The sequence below is a fragment of the Geotrypetes seraphini genome, chromosome 8 (assembly GCF_902459505.1).
Source record: "Geotrypetes seraphini chromosome 8, aGeoSer1.1, whole genome shotgun sequence".
Taxonomy (NCBI): Eukaryota; Metazoa; Chordata; class Amphibia; order Gymnophiona; family Dermophiidae; genus Geotrypetes; species Geotrypetes seraphini.
In genome coordinates, this window is record NC_047091.1 from 181,234,662 (window position 1) to 181,262,455 (window position 27,794).

Genomic DNA, 27,794 nt, shown 5'->3' on the forward strand with positions numbered 1-27,794 from the left:
CTGACTGCTCTTTCTGTCTCTCCGTATTCTTGTTGCAAATCAGTGACCAGATGTGCAGCAGAATACCAAGGGTTTGGGTTTTTTTTTTGGTAGGAATCTGAAGAGGGCCACAATTATGAGTTTTCCTGTGGCCTCTGGAATTGGACTGAGATGAGCAGATCATTTTCAAGCCACTCTTAATTCCTGCCAAACTGAGTTGCATTTGAACCAGCATCCTAGAGATGCAAAGTGCTCTGGTTTCCTGAATCATCCAGTCCTATGCAATCTGATAAAACTGCTTTAGAAAATGTTACTAAGGTTGCACTTCAGTTGGAAGTATTTTTCTGTAAAGCAAAGAAAGCAGTCTTTCTTTAACGAGGTTTAGATATTAGCAATATCAATACTATATGGAACTCCTAGAAAGGGGAACAGATTTTTCAAACTAAGGGAAACCACAAGTACAAGGGGGCACTCAGAGAAATTGAAAGGGGAAAGGTTTAGAACAAATGCCAGGAAGTACTTTTTCACCCAAAGGGTGGTGGATACATGGAACGCGCTACCGGAGGATGTGATAAGCAGAAGCACGCTACAGGACTTCAAAGAAGGTCTGGACAGGTATCTGGAGGACAAAGGGATTGAGGGGTACAGATAGGAGTAGAGGTAAGGTTATAGGGACAGGATTAGAGGTAAATTATAAAATTAGTCAGAGACCACTGTTCAGGCAGTGGGCCTGATGGGCTGCCGCGGGAGCAGACCGCTGGGCGAGATGGACCTCTGGTCTGCCTCAGCGGAGGCAACTTCTTATGTTCTTATATATGAAAAAATATTTTATATATTTCTGAGTGTATGTGATAAAAATGTGTATTTCAGCCAAAAGCCAAAGCTTCTATATCCGAACCCACCGCCCCATCACTGTGTACGGAATTTTTAAAGTGAATGCTAATATGTGCTATTTAAAAAGTAAAAATTTTTATCGATGGCACAGATGAAGGAGGGAAACGAAAGCAGAAGCAGAGAAGTTCTTTTCCTAATCAAGCACATATGAATATGAAATCATTGCCCCAATTGCACTATCGCTAGTTCTTTGGCATGTGAATCGCTAAGATTTATTTTCGGGTTCCTTGAAACAGAATCTCGAAACATGGTCCATGTCGGGACCTGCTGAACACCTTTAAAAGATAAGTGGGATTTCCTTTCCCTCCTTCATCTGTGCCATCGATAACAATTTTTACTTTTTAAATAGCACATATTAGCATTCACTTTAAAAATTCCGTACACAGTGATGGGGCGGTGGGTTCGTCTTTTGGCTGAATTACACATTTCTGAGTGTATGTGATAAAAATATATAAAAGATTTTTTCATATATGATTTACCTAACAGTTCCCCTTTCTAGGAGTTCCATACAGTATTAATATTTCACACCATTTTGACCTCCTAGCGTCTATGAGTTATAAGAAACTAGTCTCCCTACTTTATTTATTTATTGACTTAGATATTATTAAGTCATTTTTCAAGGGGTCTACAAGGCATCAAATGCCAGTAAAAATAAACATTGTCTCTTTCTTTTTTTTTCTTTTAAACTGAGCAGGACCGAGTTGTGCAAAATTTTAGAGGCCCAATTCCACTATGAGCCTAACATTTAGGAGCCTTAAAAGCAGGTGACTATGGGATAGACTTAGAGCAGGGGAAAGCAAAGGAGCTTAGGACTGATTTTTAGCATCAGGCATCTAATTTAAGGCCCTTTTCACAAAGCCGTGGTTGCGATTTCCCCCATGGCAAGTGCACGATGCTCATTCAGTTCCTATGGGCTTCGGTGCATTTTGCCACAGAAGAATCATGGTTTTGTAAAAGGGACCTAAATTGCAGACCTAAATTTTTAAGGTCCCTAGTTTTTTGTGGGTTTTTTTTTTTTTAGGCTGTTTAAATTTAGGAGAATTTCAGCTGAAAATAGGCACCTGAAGTACAACTCAGGTTCCTAAATTTAAGAGCTCCACTAGTTTTTTTGAGTGTTGCCTTTGTAGACTTTGGGCTCCTTTTACAAAGGTGCGCTAGCGTTTTTAGTGCACACACCAGATTAGTGCGTGCTAGCTGAAAGACTACCACCTGTGCAAGAGGCGGTAGCGCCTAGCGCGCGCCATTCCGCGCATTAAGGCCCTAACGCACCTTTGTAAAAGGAGCCCTTTGTGTCTATTTTCATGACTCATATTGGCAAAAAGCAAAAGAAAAGAAAGGCAAAGTCGATGTCACAATACAACACAAGGGATTTGATTGAAAGTTCCTATGGGATCCTGGTTTCGGCAGAACACCGCCTTCCTCGGGGGACATACCAAACTGATAACAGGATATTGTTCTATCGAGGAATCTCTTGTAGATACAGCTCTTCTAGGATGGGAAACGAACAAGGAGGCACTACGTGTACAAGTTGTGCCTGGAAAGTCGAAATGATGAGATAGATAGATTGGGGATGAACCTGTTATGGTTTTGAAGCAAAGGCAAGCAAACTTAAAAATAACCCTTGCTTCCATGGGCAGCCAGTGTAGTTTTTTGTAATACGGGCTTACATGATCCGATTTCTTGAGACCATAGATGAGACGGACTGCAGCGTTCTGAACGATTCTCAGTCGTTTGATGTTTTCTTAAAAGATCCCAAGTATATAATATTGCAATAGTCTAAGATACTTAAGTCAAAGATTGAACCAGCGGTCGAAAAGAGAAGAAGTCAAAATAGTGTTTAATGGTAATAAGTTTCCATAAAGTGAAAAAACATTTTTTAACCTGAGAGTTAGTGTGAAACCACTGTAATATCCTGTTATCATTTTGGTATGTCCCCTGAGGAAGGCAGTGTTCTGCTGAAACCAGGATCCTAGTTGGGACTTCCCATAGGAACTTTCAATAAAATCCCTTGTGTTGTATTGTGACGTTGGCTTTGCCTTTCTTTTATTTTGCTTCTCGCTGTGCTAGGCAAAGGAAGACCCTTCTTTTTCTGTCGAGTTATATTGGCAAAAAACACATTCCTAGGAGATCAGTAAGGCCAGACTAATTCACTCCTGTGTGTGGTTTAGTTCCCTATTATAAAGCATTTTAAGGTTTGTAGCACTATCTTCTCAATAGAATTAGTATTGAGACTTTCAAACTTATTGTGGGGCAGGATTGAGGATAAAATGAGACATGTATTTTATTCTGGAATTGTGCACTTTTGGTTTTCTGCTGCTTCAATGAAAGAAAGTCCAAACTGGGCATGTGGAGTGATTTGGGTTTGATCTGAACAGGAATAGAAAGGGCCAGTGCTAAAACAAAATTGATCGCCAATAAGCCGTTAAACCGATCCAAATTCTCCTCTTTTACGAGAAGCACTCGGTAATTCCATCCAGCATATCAACCTATGTACTTTGACCACACCCCTCACCATTAATCTCAAGGTGAGTCGCATCATAAAATTTAAATAGCAAAACTATGTTTCTTTAGCACTCTCCAGACCAGTAGAGGTTAACTTTACGAATGGGTATATATCTAATCATGACCAGCAGGTGGAGACTGAAAACAAAACTTTGGGACAGTATATCCTAGCCCCTCCTCTCTATTTCCCTCAGTCTTCTTTCAGTCTCCAGCAGGTGTTGAGTGATCTGTACCCATCTCCCTTGGTAGGGCTGTTGGAATTTGTTTAGGGGGTTTATTGTCCCTGTTTTTAGCCGGACGGAGCTTGGGCGGACTCTGTTTGGGGGTTCGTCCGACCTCGGGGGTGTTAAACCCGGCGGGTCACGAGCGGGGTCCCTCCCCCCACTTCCTCCACCTCCCCACATTTTTTTAGAGGAGCCTCAGCAGTAAGACTTGCCCCCTAAGTCAAGCAAGGCATATTGCTTCGAGAGCCTGTGGAGTCTGTTCTGTAAAAAAAAAAAAAAAAAAAAAAAAATCCTGAGGTAGTGCTGGTCTGAAGGGTTGTTTCCCTTTAAGAAAACTGTATTTTACTGTATTTTTTCATGTAACCAGCACTTTTTTATAGCTAGGTCGCGTATGGAGCAATTGTGCCCTTCTCCGGGGGAGTAGGACACAATTTTAGTCCAGCCGCGAGGCACTCGCGGCCGGCCTGAACTCGGCGGTTTGGGTCGGTGAGGTGGTGGAGCTCCGTCGGCAGCGGCTGCAGGCGCCCAGAGCTCCCCGCCGATGGTGCCTCGCGAGTCGGCTTGGAGCAGTGGGGAAGCCCGGTCTTCCACAACCGCCCACGGAGGGATTCCCCGAAGGATTCCCTCTCAGCTGATTTTTTGACAGCTGATGCAGGCTTGCCTGCTTTAGCGGCTGAGACTATTCAGGTTTCTCAGCCGCTTCAGGCTATGGAGGGAGCTTTTTTGGCGGGAAAACCGCCATCTTCTCTGTCTGGCCCCTCCATTTTGTCTTCCACCTCAGGTGACCTTCCCCCTGTTTTGACTATGCAGGGGCAAGGTTCTGCTGGGTCCCCTGCTGTGGCAGGGAGTCCCTTGGGACCCTCGGGGGGTTTTTCTCCTGAATTTTTCTTTTCTTTATGCAGAGCCTATTTTCAGACGGCTGGGGGTCCCGGTTGCGCCCAGGGGGTTTCGGGGGGTGGGTTTTCCTCCGCGCTCCCTGCGGCTTTGCCTCTTTCGTCTGGCGTGACGTCCCCTCCGCCGCCTCCCTTGTCCAAGCGTCCGCGGGTGTCGTGGGACGAGAATTTGTGGTCGGAGGAACGGGTCGGTCTGGAGGAGGACCTGGACCCTTCTGAGGAGTTCCAGGACTCTCTGGAGGGGACGGAAGCTGGCGGCGGGTTGTTGGATTTCCCGTTCTCCAGTGACGAGGCGTCCGTGGTGCGCCTTTTTCAGAAAGATGAGCTGCCTGACCTTATTCAGCAGGTTTCTTCGGTTTTGCGTTTTGAGGACGCGCCGCCGGAGACTCCGCGTGTGGGGGACCCCCTGTTACGGGGGATCCGTTCCTTTTCCCGCTCTTTTCCTATGCATCAGGATATTCGGGATATTATTCTGGAGCAGTGGAAAACGCCGGAGACGCCGTTTCGGCTGGCGCGCAGCATGGCTCGCCTGTATCCCATTCCGGAAGGGGATCGGGCTACGTTAGCTTCGCCAGTCGTGGATGCGGTGGTCTCGGCAATTTCCAAGCGGCATACCGTGCCTGTTGAGGGCGGTTCTGCCTTGCGGGACTCTGAGGAGCGCAAATTGGAGAGCATCCTTAAGCAAAATTTTCAGGTCTCTGCCTTTGGGGTCCAGGCGGCTATTTGTGGGGGACTGGTCGCTCGCGCCGTGTTTCGGTGGGCGGAGCGGGTCTTGGATCGAGAGTCTGACGACTGGTCTCTGGTGGATCAGGAGGTAGCGAAGATTGAGATGGCGGCCTCATTCCTCTCAGATGCTCTATATGACTTGGTGCGGATCTCGGCTAAGTCTATGGCTTTTGGCGTGGCCGCAAGGCGTGTGTTGTGGCTGCGCGCTTGGGCGGCGGATGCTGCGTCCAAAGCTAAGCTTACTAAATTTCCCTTTCGGGGGTCGTTTTTGTTTGGAGAGGACTTGGATAAGTTGATTCAGACTTTGTCGGACTCGAAAGTTCCCCGTCTGCCGGAGGACCGTGCCCGTCCGGCGTCTCGGGGGGGTGCGGCCCGGGGGCGTTTGCGGGATTTTCGCAAGTATCGCCCTGGGCGTGGGGCTGCTTCTTTCCAGTCTCCGGGATTTTCCCGGGGTCGGTTCTTCCAGCGCATGCAGCCCTTTCGGGGGGCCCGTCGGGGGGCAGGGAATCCCTCCGCCGGTTCCCCCGCTTCCCGTCCTGCACAATGACGCCTTGCCGGCGCCCCCTTTGGTTCCGGTGGGGGCCCGGCTGCGCGAATTTTTCCCCAAATGGGCCGAGATCACGTCCGATCAGTGGGTCCTGGAGGTGGTGCGGGACGGTTATGCCCTGGAGTTCGCCCGCTCTCTGCCGGATTTTTTCCTCGCTTCTCCATGTCAGACTCCGGGGAAGACGCAGGCTTTTCGCCAGACCCTTCAGCGCTTGCTAGATCTCAGGGCAGTTGTTCCGGTGCCCCCTCCGGAGTGGGGCACGGGCAGGTACTCCATTTACTTTGTGGTGCCCAAGAAGGAGGGGACCTTTCGGCCCATCCTCGATTTGAAAGGGGTCAACAGGGCTCTCAAGATTCCCTCTTTCCGTATGGAAACTCTGCGGTCGGTCATTCTGGCGGTTCAGCCGGGGGAGTTTCTCACTTCTCTCGATCTGACGGAGGCCTACTTGCATGTTCCCATTCGGGCCTCTCATCAGCGTTTCCTGCGCTTTGCGATCTTGGGTCGGCACTTTCAGTTCTGTGCGCTTCCCTTTGGGCTGGCCACGGCTCCTCAGACGTTCACCAAGGTGATGGTGGTCGTCGCGGCAGCCTTGCGGTCGGAGGGCATCCTGGTACACCCCTACCTGGACGACTGGTTAATTCGGGCAAAGTCGTTGCAGGAAAGCTCCCGGTTTACTGCTCGGGTGGTGGAGTTTCTCTGGTCGCTGGGCTGGGTGGTCAACCTTTCCAAGAGTCGGTTGGTCCCGGCTCAGCGTCTGGAGTACCTAGGGGTGCTGTTCGACACCTCTTTGGGGAGGGTCTTCCTCCCAGAGGGCCGGGTGAGCAAATTGCAATCTCAGATTCGCCTGCTTTTGGCGTCCCGGTGTCCTCGGGCGCGAGATTTCCTCCAGGTCTTGGGGTCGATGGCGGCGTCCCTGGACGTGGTGAGGTGGGCGCGGGCCCACATGCGTCCTCTCCAGTATGCTCTGCTCCGGAGGTGGTCTCCCCAGAGGCACGGGATGGATGTTCCGGTCCCCCTGCGAGGCTTGGCGCGCTGCAGTCTGCGTTGGTGGCTCCAGACCCCTCACCTAGTTCAGGGGGTGGGTCTGGATCTCCCGCAGTGGACGGTGCTCCTGACGGATGCGAGTCTCCTGGGTTGGGGGGCTCAGTGTTTGGGTCACTCAGCTCAGGGCACCTGGTCCGCGGAGGAGGCCGCCTGGTCGATCAACGTGTTGGAGACCAGAGCGGTCCGTCTGGCGCTTTTGGTTTTCCACTCCCTGTTGCTGGGCAAGTCGGTCAGAGTGCTGTCGGACAATGCCACGGCGGTGGCTTAGGTCAATCGTCAGGGGGGCACCAAGAGCACTCAGGTGGCGCAGGAGGCGGCTCTGCTCATGGTTTGGGCGGAATCCCATCTGCTGGACCTCTCGGCCTCTCATATAGCCGGAGTAGAAAATGTTCAGGCAGACTTCCTCAGTCGTCACTTTCTAGATCCAGGAGAGTGGTGTCTCGGCGCCGAGGCGTTTCAGTTGATAGTGCAGGCTTGGGGGCAGCCCCTGATGGACCTGATGGCCACGGGTGGCAACGCCAAAGTGCCCCGCTTCTTCAGTCGTCGCAGGGACGGTCTGGCCGAGGGTCTGGATGCTCTGGTCCAGCAGTGGCCAACGGAGGGGCTGTTGTATGTGTTCCCTCCTTGGCCGCTGGTGGGCAGAGTGCTTCTTCGCATTGTTCACCATCCGGGTTTGGTGGTGCTGGTGGCGCCGGATTGGCCTCGCCGTCCGTGGTATGCGGATCTGGTGAGGCACCTGGTAGCGGATCCTCTTCCTCTGCCTCTCTCGGACGACCTTCTGATGCAGGGTCCCATTCCCATGTTCGACCCGTCTCCCTTCTGTCTTACGGCGTGGCTCTTGAAAGGGGTCGCCTTAGCAAGAAGGGATATTCAGACAAGGTGATCTCTACACTGTTGGGGTCCCGGAGGCTTTCTACCTCTCGGGCTTATGTGCGGGTTTGACGTCTCTTTGAGGAATGGTGTCGGGCGCGGGGAGTGACCTCTTTTCGCGCTTATCTGCCTAACATTCTGGAGTTCTTGCAGGATGGCCTGGATAGAGGCCTGGCTTGGTCTTCTCTCCGGGTTCATATTGCGGCCCTGTCGGCCTTTCGAGGGTTGGTGTCAGGTCAGCGTTTATCGGCTCTTCCTGATGTGATTCGGTTTTTGCGGGCGGCCAAGTTGCTTAGGCCTCCCCTACGGCCCTCGGTTCCCTCTTGGGATCTTAATCTGGTTCTCTCTGTTTTGGTGCGTCCGCCTTTCGAGCCCTTGGACGACTGTTCTTTGAAGGACCTTACTTTGAAGGCGGTCTTTTTGGTGGCCATTACTTCTGCTAGGCGTGTTTCTGAGCTGCAGGCTTTCTCTTGTAGGGCTCCCTTCTTGGAGTTTTCTAGGGAGCGGGTCGTCTTGCGGCCTGTTCCTTCCTTTCTGCCGAAGGTTGTTTCTCCTTTTCATGTCAATCAATCGGTGGTTCTCCCGGTCTTGGGTGGTCGGGAGGGCTCTTCTGAGCAACGGCAGCTGCGCAAGTTGGATGTCGGTCGGGTCCTTCGCTCTTATGTGCAGCGGACCCAGGAATTCCGGAAGTCCGATCATCTCTTTGTCCTCCTGGCGGGTCCTCGTCGGGGAGCGGGCGCTTCTAAGGCTACTATTGCGCGCTGGATCAAGGAGACGATTGCTTCCGCTTATCTTCTGAAACAGCAGCCTGTTCCGGAGTTTCTCAAGGCTCATTCCACTCGGGGTCAGGCGGCTTCTTGGGCTGAGTCGTCGCTCGTGCCTCCAGTGGATATTTGTAAGGCTGCGGTTTGGTCCTCCTTGCATTCCTTTGTTCGTCATTATCGGGTTGATGTGCAGGCGCGTCGGGACGCGGTGTTCGGTGAGCGTGTACTGGTATCGGCCCTTCGGGGGTCCCGCCCGTGAGAGGGACTGCTTTGGTACGTCCCATTCGTAAAGTTAACCTCTACTGGTCTGGAGAGTGCTAAAGAAGGAGAAATTAGGTTCTTACCTGCTAATTTACTTTCTTTTAGCTTCTCCAGACCAGTAGAGGTCCCCACCCTGTCTGTTGTTGTTGTTGTTGGGGCTGTTGCGCGGGCAGTTTTTGGTTTTTGCTGCGGGTTCTAGTATTTTTCTAGGGCCGGGGAGAATTGAAGAACAGCGGCTGTGGCTCGGCTGGCTTAGCTGGCGAGCTGTGGGGACATTCTTCCTTCGGGAATTTCTCCTCTGCATTTTCCAACAGCATTTTGGGTATGTTATTTGTTACTCCTTTTGGAGTATTGTTTTTTCTCTCTGTTGTTTTCCAGTTCTTGGTTCTGCTTGGCTATTCGGCAGACTGAGGGAAATAGAGAGGAGGGGCTAGGATATACTGTCCCAAAGTTTTGTTTTCAGTCTCCACCTGCTGGTCATGATTAGATATATACCCATTCGTAAAGTTAACCTCTACTGGTCTGGAGAAGCTAAAAGAAAGTAAATTAGCAGGTAAGAACCTAATTTCTCCATAGAATTTAAAATTACAGATTTATTCACAAACAAAAACCGAATACATCCCCCCCCAACTATCCTGATAATAAAATAACTTCTCCTGACCCAAAATATAAAAAAAACCAGCAGCTTTTGGGGTGGGGTGATGTTCTGGTAGCAGAATGTAAGTGCGGCGTAGAATACGGTCATATCTTTACGCAGTCTTCACAGCCAGTTAATCGCCAAATATTGCACGTATCCAACTATGTTCTAGTCAGCCCCCTTTACCTAGAAATTCAGTGCTAGCACTGGACATGGGCCAGCACTGAATTTAACACTCGTGGCAGTCAGCAAAACACAGATTTCTGCTGACTGAACATCGAGCCCATTAGTTTTTCTTGGTTTACCAAGTGTCCGTAGACGTCATGACAGTAACTCTGAACATTAGCCCAATACACTAGTCCACAAGTGGCTGAATGGAACAAAATATAACTTCATACCAAAAAACCCCATTCAAACCTAAAGAGATCAGAAAGACTTCAGATCGCTAAGGGAGAAAAGAAACTCAATGTTGCACAGAATAAATGGAAGGTCACAAGAACCAACCAACTAGAGACTACCGTATTTCCCCATGTAAAGGCCGCAGCCTATACATAGATTTTACCAACATGAGTACTGGGTGCGGCTTCCTTATATGAGGCAGCCTATCTAAAGACATCCCCCCTGTAAATCATCCCTCCTGTACTTTTTAAAATAGCTCCCTCGCTGGATTGCTACCTCCTCCAATGTTGCGGCCAGCGGTGCGGGGCAGGAGCGATCTTTTCGGCATCTTTCTTGGCCCTGCATCACTTCTTGAATGGTTGCCGTAAGCTCTCACGAGTCCCGTGAGAACTAACAGTAGCTATTCAAGAAGTGGCATGGGGCCAAGAAAGATTGCTCCTGCCCCGCACCACTGGCCGCGACATTAGAGGAGGCAGCCATCCTGTGAAGGAGCTATTTTAAAAAAGTACGGGAGGGATGATTTATAGGGGGATATCTTTAGACATGCCGCCCCATATAAGGAAGCAGCACCCAGTACTCATGTTGATAAAATCTGTGTATAGGCTGCGGCCTTTACATAGGGAAATACGGTAGTCTGTAGCCAGTGGTGGTTGGTTATTGTGGTCTTCCACTTATTCTGTGCAACACTGAGTTTCTTTTCTCCCTTAGCGATCTGAAGTCTTTCTGATCTTTTTACGTTTGAATGGGTTTTTTTGTGTGAAGTTATATTAGCTCAATACGCCAGATTAGCTAAGAAGTCCAAGATTCATACACAAACTGGAAAACGCAGCGTTCAGCACGAATGGTAACTGGGCATTTTCAGTGGCACTGTCTGGTTAAGTGCTACTGAAAATGCCCAGTTAACCCATTTAAATGGCCAGGAGCCTCATGTTGATGTCTCTGATGCTGTAAGCTCAAGCTCTGTAAGATTCAAGTTAGGGAATGACATGGACAAATTTTCCTCCATCCCCGTGGGAACTCATTTTCCCGTCCCGGCGAGTTCTTTTCCTACCCCTGCCCCTTTCCTGCAAGCTCTGTCCTCATCTGCACAGGTATCAAATGCTTTAAAATCCATAAATGTTCGAGGCTTGTGCGGTTAAGACAGAGCTTATAGAAATGGGACAGGGACTGTCTCCACAAAACTCGTGGGGATGGGGAAATTGAGTTCCTGCAGGGATGGGGAAAAACTTGTCCCCAAGTCATTCTCTAGTTCAAGTATCTGGAACAGGGGTGTCCAAAAGGTCGATCGTGATCTACCGGTAGATCGCGAAGGCAACGCGAGTCAATCGCGTTGCCTTCGCATTCTACTTGCTTCCCAAGAGCCAGACGGACCCAAAGCATCCTGGCGGTCCTTGCGCACCCGGCAGCTCCTCTCACTACCTGCACGGAACGGCGCTAAATGTCAGTCAGTCAGTCAGCCTCTCTCCTCTCCCCCCGTCCTACCTTCTCTCAGGGATTCCCAGGCCAGTCCTAGAGCTTTCCCCTCTGCCATGGGCCGCCCCACCGAAAGTAGGAAGTTGTATCAAGTGGGGGGGGGGGACTGGGGGGCTGGAAGCAGCAGAGAGCGTGAGCTCCAGGGGGGTTGGTCGCAAGCGACTTCGGAGACGGTGGTACGGACAGTGGAAGCAGGAGGAAGGACGATTTTGGGAGGGTGGGGTGGGATGGGGGGAGAACCGATTGAACATCTGTTCGCACACTTGGAGACATTGATAACATCGGTCCGGCTTCAGCTTCATTGATGTCCCCGGGGGGTCCATCCTTGGAAATACCTGCAGAAAACTCCCGTCCCGTGCAGCATTTTGCGACACGTAATGTTTGTGGCTCCTAGGTGGAGGAGGGGAGGTGGTGGTTTGGAGGCCCGTTCCTCGATGGCAGCGGTGGTTTGGAGGCCTGTTCCCCGATGGTGGCGGCAGTGGCTTGGGAGCAGGCAGGGAGACAGAAAGAAAGGGGGCAAGGAGAAAAAAACACACAGAAAGAAAGAGGGGCAGGGAGACAGAAAGAAAGAAAGATTGAAAGAAAGAAAGGGGAGGGGGGCAGGGGGCAGGGAGAGAGGAAGAAAAAGTTGGCGGAGGGAATGAGGTCTGGAAACATACAGCAGGCTGAAAGAAGGGAAGAGATATTGGATGCACAGTCAGAAAAAGAAAGTGCAACCAGAGACTCATGAAATCACCAGACAACAAAGGTAGGAAAAATGATTTTATTTTCAATTTAGTGATCAAAATGTGTCTGTTTTGAGACTTTATATCTGCTGTCTATATTTTGCATTATGACCTCCTTTTATTAAACTGCAATAGCAATTTTTAGTGCAGGGAGCCTATGAGCGTCGAGATCAGCGCAGCTCCCTGCGCTAAAAACCACGATTAGTTGTTACTGAGGTGACATTGCATAAGGTCATCTGCCTTGATCTCTTTGGAAAAACCCCAGAATATAAATGATAATTAACATTTTCTCTGCGTACAGTGTGCTTTGTGTTTTTTTTAAATTTTATTGTTGGTAGATCATTTTGACTTAGTCATTTTAAAAGTAGCTCGCAAGCCCAAAAAGTGTGGGCACCCCTGATCTAGAAGTTAGGGACAGTATCTCAAGGGAGTGGAAACAATTTTATAACAAGGCACCTTTTAAATAGTCACAACATTCCTGTTTTATGTCTTTTTATGAGAGAGGCCCCTCCCTACAAAAGCACATACATTTAGAAATTTACACTAGCTCTAAGGCAGGTGTAAATGTTTGTGTGTACCTTATGAGATATGCACATATATTGGGGCTGCACTCAAACTATGGCCCCCAGGAATGCCCGCTTGTAAATCACATGATGGTACACAGTTGCACGTGTACTTTATACATGCATATATGCACATGCAATCTAAGAGCCACTTTCTGCATGTAAAACTTGCATCACTTGTATAAATGGTTAATAAAACTATTCCAGAAAGTCCAGCTCTGCACAAAATGGCAATAGTAAAACGTATGTCCATAAGAAATAGATTTTATCAGTGAAAATCTGGCAGAAAGTATTTAGTTTACCATTATTTTTCTTGAGTTGGCACCCTTTGGTCCAAGTCACCTGTGTAGTATATTGGAAATTTTGACAGCATAGCAATACATAAGGTACTTGTCAGACCCCTTTATTTCAGAATATATTCCGTAGACTTTTACTGGTAGGGCAATTGAAGCATCTGTAATGAAAAGAGAGCGAGCAATGTTCCCCTTGTTTGTTAATGTAAGAGCCTGGGGATTGGGCATAGAAGTGGGGAGGGAAAGCGGCTAGGAATGAATGAGGTGCAAAATCTCTGTTAAATCCCTGTCCTATGTCTCTGTGGCTTAGGTGCTCCGCATAAAAGCTTGTTGCATTAATTCAGTTTCTTTATTTCTCTGAACCTCTGCCTGACTCTCTTCTCTCCTTGCTTGTGTCTCTCACTGCTGCTGGCTGTCTGCTGCCCCTGCCGCCTTCTGCTGCTTTTTGCAGATGGGAGATGATTCGGAAGGGGTAGGGTTCATCCCTTTTCTTAATCTTTCTGGAAGATGTATTCTTCCTCTCCCGAAAGAACTAGGAAAAGAAATAGCTTGACAATATTGTCAGATGCCCCTGCTGGATTTCAGCATTGTTCGAAGCGGGTGTGGGTTACTGCCTGGCAGAGCCATTGTGTCGTGCTTGTGAGTTGCATGTCTCGCTGGGTTGTTTGCAAATGTTCTTCTGGGCTAATGTGTGTTTGTTCCAAATTTGATTGCTTTGCCATATGACCACTGTAATTCATGATCTTAAGCACACAAAAGATGAGATCGGGTCTTCTTTGAGAGAAGACAATTTCTACTACATTCCTGTGGAAAAATCTTTATTACATAAGGACGGGTTCTGTGTGGTACTGTGTTACAGGATGGTGCCTCATGCCTGTTAATCTAGGTGACGATGTTCAGCATTTGTAAAACACCCAGAGATCTGGGGTCAAGGGTGCTACCTGCACCCTGTTGTCCATATGAGAAAGCATCATTGGATCTTGGTGCCCTGTAGCCCTGAGGCTCTGACATCATCAAATGAATGATGAAAGCGATGATGTTCATCCTTCAAGGCAGGGTGAAAGGGAGTCCACATCTCCTCCTGTGTTCATTGTGCTTTGTTTGTTTTTTTGCAGCTTGGCAGTGACGTTGGTGGAAGCCCAGCGGTGAGTAGATGAGTTTGCTCTCTCCTAGTTTTTCATGTCCCCTTCTTTGTGGTTGTTTTGTTTTTAACTCTGTTTCTTGTACCTTCTTTGTCTTCATCTGTATAACCTTCCATTTCCTTGCATTTTTGGGACTAGATTGGCACTGGATTTTCTGTTCCTACAGTGGCACCCACAAACCTGGGTGCATCTATGAGCGGTGGCCTGGGTGACCTCTTTGAATTGACTGGCGGGGTTGGCCCTGTATCCGGATCGTACGTGACTCCTAAATCTGTGAGTAGAACATTCCTGGAAAGTGTAAGGGGTGAGGGGGAAACGGTACAAAATACTCTGAACGTTGTCCATTGAGCCAAATTATTTCCTTTAATGAGAAAGTGACTACAAAGCTTATAAACAAGTAGAAGCAAAGACATGCTAACAAGTCTCATTTCTGTTCTTTGCTCCTAAACAATCCCACCTCAGTAATTTGGTGCCCCTTCCTGTAACAGGGAGGGGAAAATTGTACACTAGGCCAGGGATGGGGTCGCAGTACTTTTAAAAGTATTTAAGTAAAAATAGAAAATCTTAGCCCCAAAAATACTCAAGTAAAAGTATGAAAAGTATAGCCTGCTACTACTACTGCTTATTTCTAAAGCATTGCTAGACATATGAATGCTGTTGAACCTCTTAAACCTACTTTTTATTACCAAATAAAAAGCATCTGAACAAGGTGTGTGGCACAGTGTTTAGAGCCACAGCCTCAGCACCCTGAGGTTGTGGGTTCAAATCCCATTCTGCTCCTTGTGACCCTGGGCAACTCGGGTACATTAGATGGAGTGTGAGCCCACTGGGACAGATAGGTGAAAATGCTTGAGTACCTGAATGTAAAACCACTTAGGCTATAAGTGGTATATAAATACTTAAATAAATAACTAATTTCATCCTCCTGATTTTAAAATTTTTATTTTTATTTTTTTTTTTTTAATCGAATTCCGAGTTAAGGCCCAGAAGCAGCTAATCGAAACAACAAGCAACTACAACAAAATATAGATGGGACATGCATATGGCTTATACCAGTGGTCTCAAACTCGCGGCCCTGGGGCCACATGTGGCCCGCCAGGTACTATTTTGAAGCCCTCGGTATGTTACCATTGTTCTGTAACGTTGCCCGCCTCACTGCTGTAACCTCACGCAAGCGCTTTCCTGCGTCTGTACGCGATTGTGAGGTGGAGTGGAGAGGACAATTGCGTACAGATGCAGGAAAGCGCTTGCGTGAGGTTACAGCAGTGAGGCGGCCAACAGTCCAGAACATAAAGTAACCACTGGAGGCGGTGCAGCTTGTGCGTGTGTACGTCATCTCGTGAACTCTCGCGAAATTTAGCTCCTCTCCTGGCGGTGACTGCTTGATGTAAGATGGCGGTTGTGTCCCGGTGCTGGAGGAGGTGAGAGCGGAAGGCGGTTGCGGACGCGACCACTGGACACTTAAGGCACAGGCTTTCCAGGCACAAGTCGGGCACTGATTCTCCCCCAGAGGACGACACCAAAATCTTGTCTCTTGCAGTTGACACTTTAGAATCTAAATCACAATTTTGCATGAGGTAAAACTCTTTATACTTTATAAATCTTTCCTTAATGGCTTCTGATCATTTCAGCTAGACACAGCTGAAAGCAGTGCAACATGCAGAAAATGAAAAACTATCTAAACTTCACTTTCTGCATGTTGCACTGCTTTCAGCTGTGTATAGCTGAAATTATTAGAAGCAATTAAGGAAAGATTTAAAAACTACAACGAATTTTACCTTAAGCAAAGTTGTCATTTCTTTAATAAGACATTTGCTATTTTTTCTGTTGCCCTCCAAGTACCTACAAATCCAAAATGTGGCCCTGCAAAGGGTTTGAGTTTGAGCCCGCCGCCGACTTATACTGACACAGAAAACGACACCCTATCTCTCCCACACGCATGGAGCACCTACCTTCCCTTAATCTACGTTTCCTGGAATGAAGAGCTGAAATCCGCTGGCAGAGGCCATTCTGTGTCATCTTTCAGATCGCAGGACAGGCTCTGGGAGGCCATTGAGTTAGCCTGGCTGACACTTATCTTTCACACAACCCCCCCCTCCCCCGGGAAGTCTGTGAGCTTGCACAGAGCATTTCTGAGCAAAACTCAAAAGGGAAGGGAGAGGTGGTGTGTAAGTGTAAAGAACAGAGGCACACTCTTTGTTTCTCCAGCTCTACAAGCACCTGTTCATCAGATTTGGTGGGGCTTTCAGAAGATGACTTGCATCCGATTGGGCCTGAACTTCTGATCGCAGCTCAGCTGTTTTTGGGACTGGAAGTTTGGGTCCAAATCAGGTGCAATTGCAAGACAACTTTTCAAAATTATTGGGGATGCTAAACCCAATAGAAATTACCTTTCCGTGGACATATTCAAGAACTTTGTTCAATATCGGGGGTGCTTAAACATCCACAGAGGTGGCTCCTGTGATTGCAAGGTGCATCTGGCATTAGTGAGAGAGGAGCAGAAAGAGAGGTAAATACTTTTTCTTTTCTTAAAAACGTCTTTTCAAATTACAGTAGACTCAATTAACCGGCCCCCCCATGGGGATTGATAGATGCCAGATAAATGTAGTTTCTGGTTGCTTGAGAGTTATTATTAAAAAGAGGCCAAACTAATACTGTACCCCTTATTATGCCATTCCATAAACTGTTCCAGGCAAAGCCTGGGCATACTCAGGTGTGGTGTGCCAAGTTTACACTTAAATTTCCGCCAGAAATCGATTTTCATTTTTATTTAAAACATTACAGTATTTCCTTGATTTATTTTTATATATATATATATATATATTTTTTTTTTTTTTCTGGTTGCTTGAGTTCCGGTTAGCAGAGAGTCTTCTGTGCTACTTTGCTATTAAATATAAAAGTACTGCTCCAGTATAATAAGTTACAAGTAAAAAGTATGGCAAAGCAAATGCTTCCTTCTGCAAGTACTGAAAATTGTACTTAAGTATTGTAACAAAGTCACTGTACTTTGTTACTACCCAGCCCTGCAGAAGGCCTATCCTTGAACAGAGCAACCAGTCTGATAATGAGCATAAAACATAGACACAGTTGATAAATATTAATAAGATTATAAGGGGAGGGGGAGTTAAAAGCAGACTGAAAAACCACCTTTTTGATATAGCTTTCAATCCTTAACCCTTCTCCTTTACCCTCCAACCCAGACAGCTGATTAACCGTTCCCCCTTAACTGTATCCATGACATCCTGCTTGTCTGTTTAGACTGTAAGCTCTTTGGAGCAGGGACTGTCTTCTTTGTGACTCTGTACAGCGCTGCGTACATCTGGTAGCACTATAGAAATAATTCATAGTAGCAGAAGTAGTGAGAAGAGTTTCAGTCTTTGGGAAGCAGAGCTGAGCTTGTGATGTCATAATGCCTCATTCCACCAATAAGAGCCAACCTCATCAGTGATGTCACAATGGCTTAATTGTGCTGTACTCCCCTCTGCCCTCCAACCCAGCCAGCAGATTAACCGTTCCCCTTAACTGTATCCATGACATCCTGTTTGTCTGTTTAGGTTGTAAGTTCTTTGGAGCAGGGACTGTCTCCTTTGTGACTCTGTACAGCGCTGCGTACGTCTGGTAGCGCTATAGAAATAATTCATATTAATAGTGTGAAGAGTTTCAGTCTTTGGGAAGCAGAGCTGAGACTGTGATGTCATAATGCCTCATTCCACTAATAAGAGCCAACCTCAGTGATGTCACAAGGGCTTGATTGTCCTGGACTCCCCTCTGCCCTCCAACCCTTCCCCTTAACTGAATCCATGACATCCTGTTTGTCTGTCTTGTCTGTTTAGATTGTAAGCTCTTTGGAGCAGGAACTGCTTTCTTCTTTGTGACTCTGTACAGCACTGCGTACATCTGGTAGCGCTGTAGAAATAATAGTAGTAGTATGATGAGCCGTGTGACAGTAGCTGCTCTTTGCTCAACTCCAACTATCTGTAGCAGCAGCAACCTGCTAGTTCATTGTTTGGCACTAGTATAACTTATTTATTTTACATGTCTTCAGTGTTAGAACAATACCACTTTCACATCCTCTCTCTTCCCCTCCTGTAACTTTTCATTTAAAATTTTTAAGGGTCTCAAAATGCTTCTTTGCTTCCTCATCGTAGGTGTGGATGCCTGCCATGAAGGCTAAAGGCCTAGAGATCTCTGGTACGTTCGCTCGTCGGATGGGGACCGTTAACATGGACCTTTTGCTGACTAACAAGGCCTTACAGGTCATGAGTGACTTTGCCATTCAGTTTAACCGGAACAGGTATAGCATTAATATGTCATCACAATCTGTGACTTAATGGGGATTACTGAGAACCTTACAGGCTGCTTTCAAAGCTCTCTTTAACTTTGTGTGAGTTGAAGAGCGTGACTCTTCTCGATGCTCTTGTGTCTGGATAGCTCATGAGTATGTGACCTGTGATTGGTCACCTGCTGGAAGGCATTCATTTGGAAGGATAATCATAAGTGTAGGAAAGATGGATGCCATGCCTCTGATGTATACTGTGTTTCCCCGAAAATAAGACAGTGTCTTATATTAATTTTGGGTCCAAAAATCGCATTAGGGCTTATTTTCGGGACATGTCTTTTTTTTTTTTTTCATGTACAACAATCATCTCTCGCTTCCTCTCCTCCACCCCAATTCTTCCTCTTTCCTCCCCTCTCACCCATCCCCTTGTGCAGCATTTTTCTAACCCTCCCCTCCCCCTGTGCAGCAGAACCCCACCGACCCTCCCACCATGAGACTGATATACTGTACCTCCGAGGCCTCCAAAAACAGCAGTGGTGGTAGCGCACTGAATGGGCTGCTTTGTGGCTTTCCCTCTGCCGTATCATCACCACAGAACTTCCCTCTGCCACATCACTGATGACATCATTGATATGGCAGAGGGAAGGCCTTGGCGGGGAAGGCCACGAAGCAGCCCATTCAGAGCGCTGCCGCTGCTGCTGTTTTTGGAGGCCTCGGAGGTACCATATGTCAGTCTCACGGTGGGAGGGTCGGTGGGGTTCTGCTGCACAGTGGGAGGGAAGGGGATGGGTGAGAGGGGAGGAAAGATGTTGCACATGGGTCGGGGGGGATGAAAGCGCTGTCACTGGCAAATCAGTCAGCACTAGTGTCAGGGATGGAGTCGGGGAGTTTTGGGGACATTCGGGAAGGGCTTCTGGAGTTGATCTTAACTAGGGCTTATTGGGGGGAGGGACTTACATTAGGAGCATCTTTAAAAATTGTGCTATGGCTTATTTTGGGGATAGATATTATTTTCGGGGAAACATGGGTAGTACTTTCAGACTAGCAGATTGAACAGCATTTTGTAGGGCATTGATAGTGTTTTGTCCCGTAGCACAGAATGCACGTAAATCGTCTAGTTGGGTGTCATCAACTTCTGTTCAAGTCCTAGCGACTTGATGAATTATAGATCTAAAAAGAAACTGACTTTGTGCTAGTCCGGTAAGGGCCTCTAGCGTCCTCCCCATGGTTGTTTTCAACGTGTCCAGCCATAAATAGTGAGGAAAGTGTTGATGGCGTGGTGTTGCATTGATAAGAACAGCCTCTCATGATGACTCTTCTGCTGAGCAATTCTCCTGATGAGAAAACCATAACCTCTAAGAAGTTGACTGAAGAGGCTGCTGAAAAGAGGGCGGATGGTGGAAATGCTTAGTGACTTCCTTACAAAGTAGGCTTTACAGGGGAGTGTTTTTTATGGTAATACTAAAAGGTACCAAGGAACTGATTGGGAAAAATAGTTTTGACCACTGAACTTTGGCAAGGAAGTTCTCTTTATAAAGTAAAACTTTGTGCATTGGTGGAGGACATTTTTGGTGGCGATTCTAACTTGACATTCTCAGTAATGTATGTTTTCCAGAAGGTGGTTTCTTTTCTTTTTTTTTTTTTAATCTTTATTCATTTTATTTCTTTCAACAAGTGTACAATATTATTACAAATGATTCACATAACTCACTTGACATTCTTAAACAACGTTATTATACATATTTTAATTCCCCCCCACCCACCTCCCATCCCTCCCCATATCCACAAAATAATCTATCCAAACATATACATACCTAGATATCTCTCTTCTATATTACAATTAATCTTACATTAACCTATCCCTCCCCCCACCCTTTCTTCATCAAACTCTTTGTTTATTGTATTATATAAATTAAATGCACAACAAATATAACTCATCATATTACATATATCCCCTAATATTCCATAACAATATATTTCCAATAAATTTACCCCCTTTCCTTTTCTGTTCATACATATATACCATATTTCTTATATGCATTAATCAGTTAAAATATACTGCTATTTAATTAGAATATCCTATCCCCCCCCCACCCCCCACCCAGAAGGTGGTTTCAATTGACTTTTGTGCTGTAGGAGACAAGTAGCCAGGGATACTGTATTAGGAGGGGAGGGTAATTTTTATCTTGGGATGGGGGGAGAGGTTGGTTTTGTTCAATTTTGCCTGCCCAATAGCTGCCTATAATGGAAATGATCTACATTTGCATTTTTTTTTTTTTTTTTTAAAACAGCTGACACACAGTGAAATTCTGCAGAGGACCACCTAGATGTTATCTTTCTGCAGAAATCTTTTCCTTTTTGTCCTCCCACCTGTATCCTTTGTTCCTTTTATAGTCCTGTGCCTAAGTACCAGTCTTGCACTATTTAACAGTCTCACGACAAAGAACATGCAGCGTCTCCAGTGTGTACAAAAGGCGGCGATCAGGCTTCTAAAAAACTTCTCTGCCCCCGACCCTGTCTCCCAGGCTCTCGCATCGGCTCACTGGCTGCCCGTAGCCAACTGTTGTGTCTTCGAGGGCCCGACGCTAGCTTTCAAATCTTTGTACGAAATGACACCGGCTAAGCTTCCTCCGTACATGCCGAACCGGTCCCTCCGCTCCCAGGATGAAATACGCCTCAACATGCCCCCTGATCGTGCCGTTCAACTGCAAACCGCCAAACAGCATTCTTACTTCCACTTCACTGAGCCACTGGCATCGACTGCCTCACAGATCAGATCCCTTGAAGGACTCCTCAACTTTAAAAAAGCAATAAAAACATGCCTCTTCACCTAACTCCCCTGCCCTTGACCGATGGATTACAAAGAAATGTATATTGGTACCAGATCTCAGTATGTGTCGCGTAAGGAAAACATGTATTGAAAAATTTTGCACTGGAACTATGGCAAATTGTAACTTGTAAACCGTATATTAATATTAGACCCCTAGTACAGGGGTCTCAAAGTCCCTCCTTGAGGGCCGCAATCCAGTCGGGTTTTCAGGATTTCCCCAATGAATATGCGTGAGATCTATGTGCATGCACTGCTTTCAATGCATATTCATTGGGGAAATCCTGAAAACCCGACTGGATTGCGGCCCTCAGGGAGGGACTTTGAGACCCCTGTCCTAGTAAGTGTCAATTTAGGATAAAAACTTGTATCGTGAACTTGTACTGTAACGATAGCAAATTGTAACCCGTTAACCTGTAACCCGTTCTGAGCTTGTTGGGAGAAAACGGGATAGAAAGCAAATTCAATAAATAAGAACATAAGCAATGCCTCTGCTGGGTCAGACCTGAGGTCCATCATGCCCAGCAGTCTGCTCTCACGGCGGCCCAACAGATCCAGGACCTGTGCAGTAATCCTCTATCTATACCCCTCTATCCCCTTTTCCAGTAGGTAATTGTCCAATCCTTTCTTAAACCCCATTACCGTACTCTGCCCTATTACGCCCTCTGGAAGTGCATTCCAGTTGTCCACCACACGTTGGGTAAAGAAGAACTTCCTAGCATTCGTTTTGAATCTGTCCCCTTTCAACTTTTCCGAGTGCCCTCTTGTTCTTTTATTTTTTGAAAGTTTGAAGAATCTGTCTCCACTTTCTCTATGCCCTTTATGATCTTGTAAGTTTCTATCAAATCCCCTCTAAGTCTCCTCTTATCCCAGGACAAGCAGGCAGCATATTCTTGACTGATGGGTGACGGCACCGACGGAGCCCCGGTACGGACAATTTTAGAGTGATTGCACTCTAAGAACTTTAGAAAGTTCTAGCTCGGCCGCACCGCGCACGGCGCGAGTGCCTTCCCGCCCGACAGAGGCGCGCGGTCCCTCAGTTTCTTAGTTTCCGCGGAGCTAAGAAGACGCGTTTTCAACGGCTGTTGAAACTTTTTTCTCTTTGCCTTCCCGCTCGCGTAAACTTTTGATTATTTAATCTTATTTCTTTTCTTTTTTCTATTTTGTAAAAAAAAAACAAAAAAAAAAAACCCTTCATTTTTTCTTTAATTTAATCTTTCCCCGGCGGGGCCTTCTGCCACCATCGAAGCCTCGGCCTTCGATTTGGCTGAAGCCGTTTTTCCTTTCATGCCCCCTCAACCGGGTTTTAAAAAGTGCCAGCGGTGTGCTCGGCCTATATCTCTCACGGACCCACACAACTGGTGTTTACAGTGTTTGGGTCCTGAGCATCAGGCCTCTACTTGCACCCGCTGTGCCACTCTAAAAAAACGGACATTAAAAAATCGCCAAATCCAGCAGCGATTATTGTTCAGTGCCGAGATGTCCGACCCCGTTCCATCGACTCCAGCTTCGGCACCGATTCAGTCGGCACCCTCTTCTTCGACGCCGCGTGATTCCGCACCGGCGTCTCACCAGTCAGGTAAGCCGGCTAAGAAGCCTTCCCCGCTGGAGCGTCCTCCGGTCTCGAGTGCAGTGAGTCCAATCCTGCCGACTGTGAGACGCCAGCGGAAGCGTTCCGCCCCTATAGAGGTGAGTCCCTCGACATCGGGCTCCTCATCTCCGGGGCGTCGAACGGCACCGCAGGTACCGCAGAAGAAAAAGGCGGTACCGGTGCCATCCCTTGATGACCGCATCACGGCCATCCTTCAGGTGCAGCTTAAGGACCAATTGAAACAGCTCCTTCCTGCTATCCTGGCTCCGAACCTTCCGGTGCCGGTCCGCACCGAGCTACCGGTACCGATTGTGGAACAGCCTGTGTTACCTGCTTCCACTATTTCGGTACCGCTTCAACTAACCTCATCGGTATCGATGCCAGTTCTTGCACCGGAGCCGAGAGCTCACCATCAATCGGTACAGACTTCGGCACCGGTGCGACCGATAACATCTCCTGACTCGATATCGATGAGGTCGGGTAAGTCGTTACACAAAACCCGACACTTACAATCATCGACACCTGAGTCTCGGGACCATACTCCCCATGTCAGGGATCCTGATCTGTGGGGAGACTCAGAGGAACCCTTTCTTTCTGAAGGCGAATGTTCCTCAGAGGAGGAGGATTCAACTGTCCCTGACCCATCCTCCAAACAAGTCACTTCCTCTTTCTCCTGCTTTTTGAAAGAGATGTGTGACTCCTTATCCATTCCTTTGGAGGCTGAATCCAAAAAGTCCAAAGCTTTTTTGGATGCCCTTGATTTTGACCAGCCTCCAAAGGAATTTTTGAAACTCCCTCTTCATGACATCTTGAGGGAGACTTTCTATAAGAATTTAGAGACTCCTTTAACTGTCCCAGGGGCCCCACGTAAACTGGATTCTCTATATAAGGTAATTCCCATTCCTGGGTTCGACAAACCTCAACTTCCACACGAATCCTTAACTGTCGAATCCACCCTTAAAAAATCTTCAGGAGCCAGTGTATATGCATCGGTACCTCCTGGCAGAGAAGGTAGAGCCATGGATAAATTTGGTAAGAGGCTCTACCAAAATGCTATGTTAGCAAATAGAGCTAGCAATTATGCTTTTCATTTTTCTTTTTATTTGAAGCATCTCCTTACCACCATGGCTTCCTTCGAAAAGTACCTTCCTTCACGAAAACATCACTCCTTTCATACCTGCTTGTCGTCTCTTTTTCAATTACGTAAGTTCATGGTTAGATCCATATATGATACCTTTGAACTTACATCCAGAGCGACAGCAATGTCGGTAGCTATGCGTCGCCTGGCCTGGCTTCGGGTATCCGACCTTGATGTTAATCATCAGGATCGGTTAGCCAACGCCCCTTGCCTAGGGGATGAGCTCTTTGGGGAATCCATGGACTCAACCACACAAAAGCTCTCTGCTCATGAGACACGCTGGGATACCCTGCTTAAAAATAAAAAGAAGCCTCCTCCGCCAAAACCATATAGGCAGCAGTCGGCTTATCAACGCCGCTTCACAGCTCGGCCATTACCTACCACTGCTCAGCAACCCAGGCGTCAGAGGCAGCAACAACGTCAGCCTCCCAGACAGCAGCCACAGCAGCAACCTGTGAAACCACCTCCTCAGCAGAAGTCACAGCCCTTTTGACTTCATTCTCCACAGTATAGCCAGTATTCCTATTCCTGCTCTCCTGCCTCAACCTATAGGAGGTCGACTTTCTCTGTTCCTCAGCCGATGGGAAGTTATCACTTCGGACCAATGGGTCCTCAACATCATCCGCCACGGCTACTCTCTCAACTTTCAGACTCTTCCATCCCAAAACCTGCCAAAAGAGTCTGCTTTGAACAGTCCTCAATCTGCCCTCCTCATTCAGGAAGTTCAATCCCTCCTTCTTCTAAACGCTATAGAAGAAGTTCCTCAAGATCAAAAAGGGCAGGGATTCTACTCCCGTTATTTTCTAGTCCCCAAAAAAACAGGAGATCTCAGACCAATTTTGGATCTCCGCGATCTCAACAAACACCTGGTAAAAGAAAAATTCAAGATGCTTTCTTTAGCCATCCTTTATCCTCTTCTCAATCAAAACGACTGGCTATGCTCCCTCGATCTCAAAGAGGCATACACTCACATCCCGATCCATGTAACCTCAAGACAGTATCTCCGTTTCATGATCAATCATTGTCATTACCAATACAAGGTGCTGCCCTTCGGCCTTGCCTCCTCTCCAAGGGTCTTCACCAAGTGTCTCATTGTGGTAGCGGCATTTCTACGCTCTCACCACCTCCAGGTCTTCCCTTACCTGGACGACTGGTTAATCAAGGCCACATCCGCTCAAGCAGTTCTACTGGCCACCAACCAAACCATCTTGTTTCTCCGAATTCTGGGGTTCGAGATCAATCTACCCAAATCTCATCTCATCCCCACTCAGAGACTTCAATTCATTGGAGCGATCCTGGACACACTCCTCATGAGAGCTTTCCTACCATCCAATCGTCTTCAGACCCTTCAGTCTCTATGTCAGCAGGTGCTTTCACTACCTTCCATCTCAGCCAGGCAAATGATGGTACTCCTGGGGCACATGGCATCTACAGTTCATGTCACGCCCCTCGCACGTCTTCACCTGTGCACTCCTCAATGGACCCTTGCTACTCAGTGGTCCCAAGCGACGGATCCTTGCTCACGACACATATCTGTGACATCATCTCTTCGTCAGTCTCTTCAATGGTGGTTGGTATCCTCAAATCTATCCAAAGGTCTTCTGTTCCATCAGCCCCCTCATCAACTGGTCATCACCACCGACGCCTCTCTTTATGCATGGGGAGCTCACTTGAACGAGTTCCAGACTCAAGGTCTTTGGTCAGTCCAGGAAAAGAAGCATCAAATCAATTTCCTGGAACTCAGAGCGATGTTTTATGCCCTCAAGGCCTTCCAACATCTTCTCTTTCCTCAGGTCCTTCTGTTGTGCACAGACAATCAGGTTGCGATGTACTACATCAACAAACAGGGTGGGACAGGCTCTCGCCTTTTATGCCAAGAAGCCCAAAAGATCTGGAATTGGGCCATAGATCACCATCTCTTCCTGAAAGCTATCTACATTCAGGGAGCACAGAATTCTTTAGCGGACAAACTCAGCAAAATTCTCCAGCCTCACGAGTGGACACTCGATCCTGTAACTCTGCAGTCTATCTTCACTCAATGGGGCACTCCTCAGATAGACCTCTTTGCAGCCCCTCACAATCATCAGCTGCCCCTATTCTGCTCCAGACTTTACTCTCCTCACCGTCTGGCAGCGGATGCTTTTCTCCTCGACTGGTCGAATCTGTTCCTGTACGCCTTCCCTCCTCTGCCTCTAATGTTGAGAACCTTATTCAAGCTCAAGAGGGAACGAGCCACAATGATTCTGATTGCTCCGAGGTGGCCCAGGCAACATTGGTTCTCCCTTCTACTTCAACTCAGTTCCAGGGAACCTTTTCTTCTTCCTCTGTTTCCTTCTCTGCTTACGCAACAGCAGGAAACCCTTCTACATCCCAACCTCCAGTCTCTACACCTGACAGCTTGGTATCTCTCGGGCTGACTTCTCATGATACTCTTTTATCTCAGCCTGTTCGTTCCATTCTGAATGCCTCCAGGAAACCGACCACTCTGCAATGTTACCATCAGAAGTGGACGAGATTTTCCTCCTGGTGTCTTCTTCATCATCTTGATCCAACTTCTCTGGCAGTGGAGACATTGTTGGATTATTTGCTTTCTTTGTCTGACTCTGGCCTTAAGTCCTCTTCCATCAGGGTCCACCTCAGTGCCATTGCAGCTTTTCATGAGCCAGTCCATGGAAAACTTCTCTCAGCTCATCCCCTGGTATCCAGGTTCATGCGAGGGCTTTTCAATGTGAAACCACCTCTTAAAGCCCCTCCTGTTATCTGGGATCTCAATGTGGTTCTTTCCGCCTTAATGAAGCCTCCATTTGAACCTTTGGCTTCCTCTCCTTTCAAGTTTCTTACTTGGAAAGTGCTTTTCCTTATTGCTCTTACCTCTGCCAGGAGGGTCAGTGAGCTTCATGCACTGGTCGCAGATCCACCTTTTACGGTTTTTCACCATGACAAGGTGGTTTTGCGTACACATCCAAAGTTTCTCCCTAAGGTTGTCTCTGAATTCCATCTCAACCAATCCATTGTTCTACCTGTTTTCTTTCCAAAACCTCATTCTCATTCTGGAGAACAAGCTTTACATACTTTGGATTGTAAAAGGGCTCTGGCTTACTATCTAGAGCGTACGAAACCCCACAGATCAGTTCCCCAACTTTTTCTGTCCTTTGATCCAAATAAATTGGGACGTCCAGTTTCTAAACGTACGTTGTCTAATTGGCTGGCAGCGTGCATTTCATTCTGTTATGCTCAGACCGGACTGACACTGGAAGGTTCTGTCACGGCCCATAGGGTCAGAGCAATGGCAGCTTCTGTAGCTTTCCTCCGTTCCACTCCTATTGAGGAAATCTGCAAGGCTGCTACTTGGTCCTCAGTTCACACTTTTACATCTCATTATTGTCTGGATGCTTTCTCCAGACGGGATGGACACTTCGGCCAATCTGTTTTGCAAAATTTGTTTTCCTAATGGCCAACCTTCCCTCCATCCCTCTTTTTGTTAGCTTGGAGGTCACCCATCAGTCAAGAATATGCTGCCTGCTTGTCCTGGGATAAAGCACAGTTACTTACCGTAACAGGTGTTATCCAGGGACAGCAGGCAGATATTCTTGCGTCCCACCCACCTCCCCGGGTTGGCTTCTTAGCTGGCTTATACTAACTGAGGGACCGCGCGCCTCTGTCGGGCGGGAAGGCACTCGCGCGTGCGCGGTGCGGCCGAGCTAGAACTTTCTAAAGTTCTTAGAGTGCAATCACTCTAAAATTGTCCGTACCGGGGCTCCGTCGGTGCCGTCACCCATCAGTCAAGAATATCTGCCTGCTGTCCCTGGATAACACCTGTTACGGTAAGTAACTGTGCTTTCTCCAGAGAAAAGAGACCCAATTTCTCCAATCTCTCAGCATATGAAAGGTTTTCCATACCTTTTATCAGATGTGTCGCTCTCCTCTGAACCCTTTCGAGTAACGCCATATTCTTCTTAAGGATATAGCGTTACAAATATTTATCTTACAGCCCCAGCGGTAAAACCCTCTTCTGTCTCCAAT

General features: G+C 47.4%; 1 protein-coding gene and 1 non-coding gene across 2 annotated transcripts in view; both read left to right on the plus strand.

Moving 5' to 3' along the window:
- Positions 1-27,794, plus strand: part of AP1B1 (adaptor related protein complex 1 subunit beta 1) — a 141,313-nt gene that overhangs the window by 54,232 nt on the left and 59,287 nt on the right. Inside the window, exons 15-17 of the mRNA XM_033956012.1 lie at positions 13,910-13,939; positions 14,075-14,209; positions 18,085-18,230. Of these exons, the coding sequence (XP_033811903.1) occupies positions 13,910-13,939; positions 14,075-14,209; positions 18,085-18,230 (311 nt within the window). The remainder of the gene's footprint in view (positions 1-13,909; positions 13,940-14,074; positions 14,210-18,084; positions 18,231-27,794) is intronic.
- Positions 19,505-19,601, plus strand: LOC117366250. The gene has a single exon (XR_004540527.1). It is a non-coding gene; the product is annotated as a small nucleolar RNA SNORD125 (small nucleolar RNA).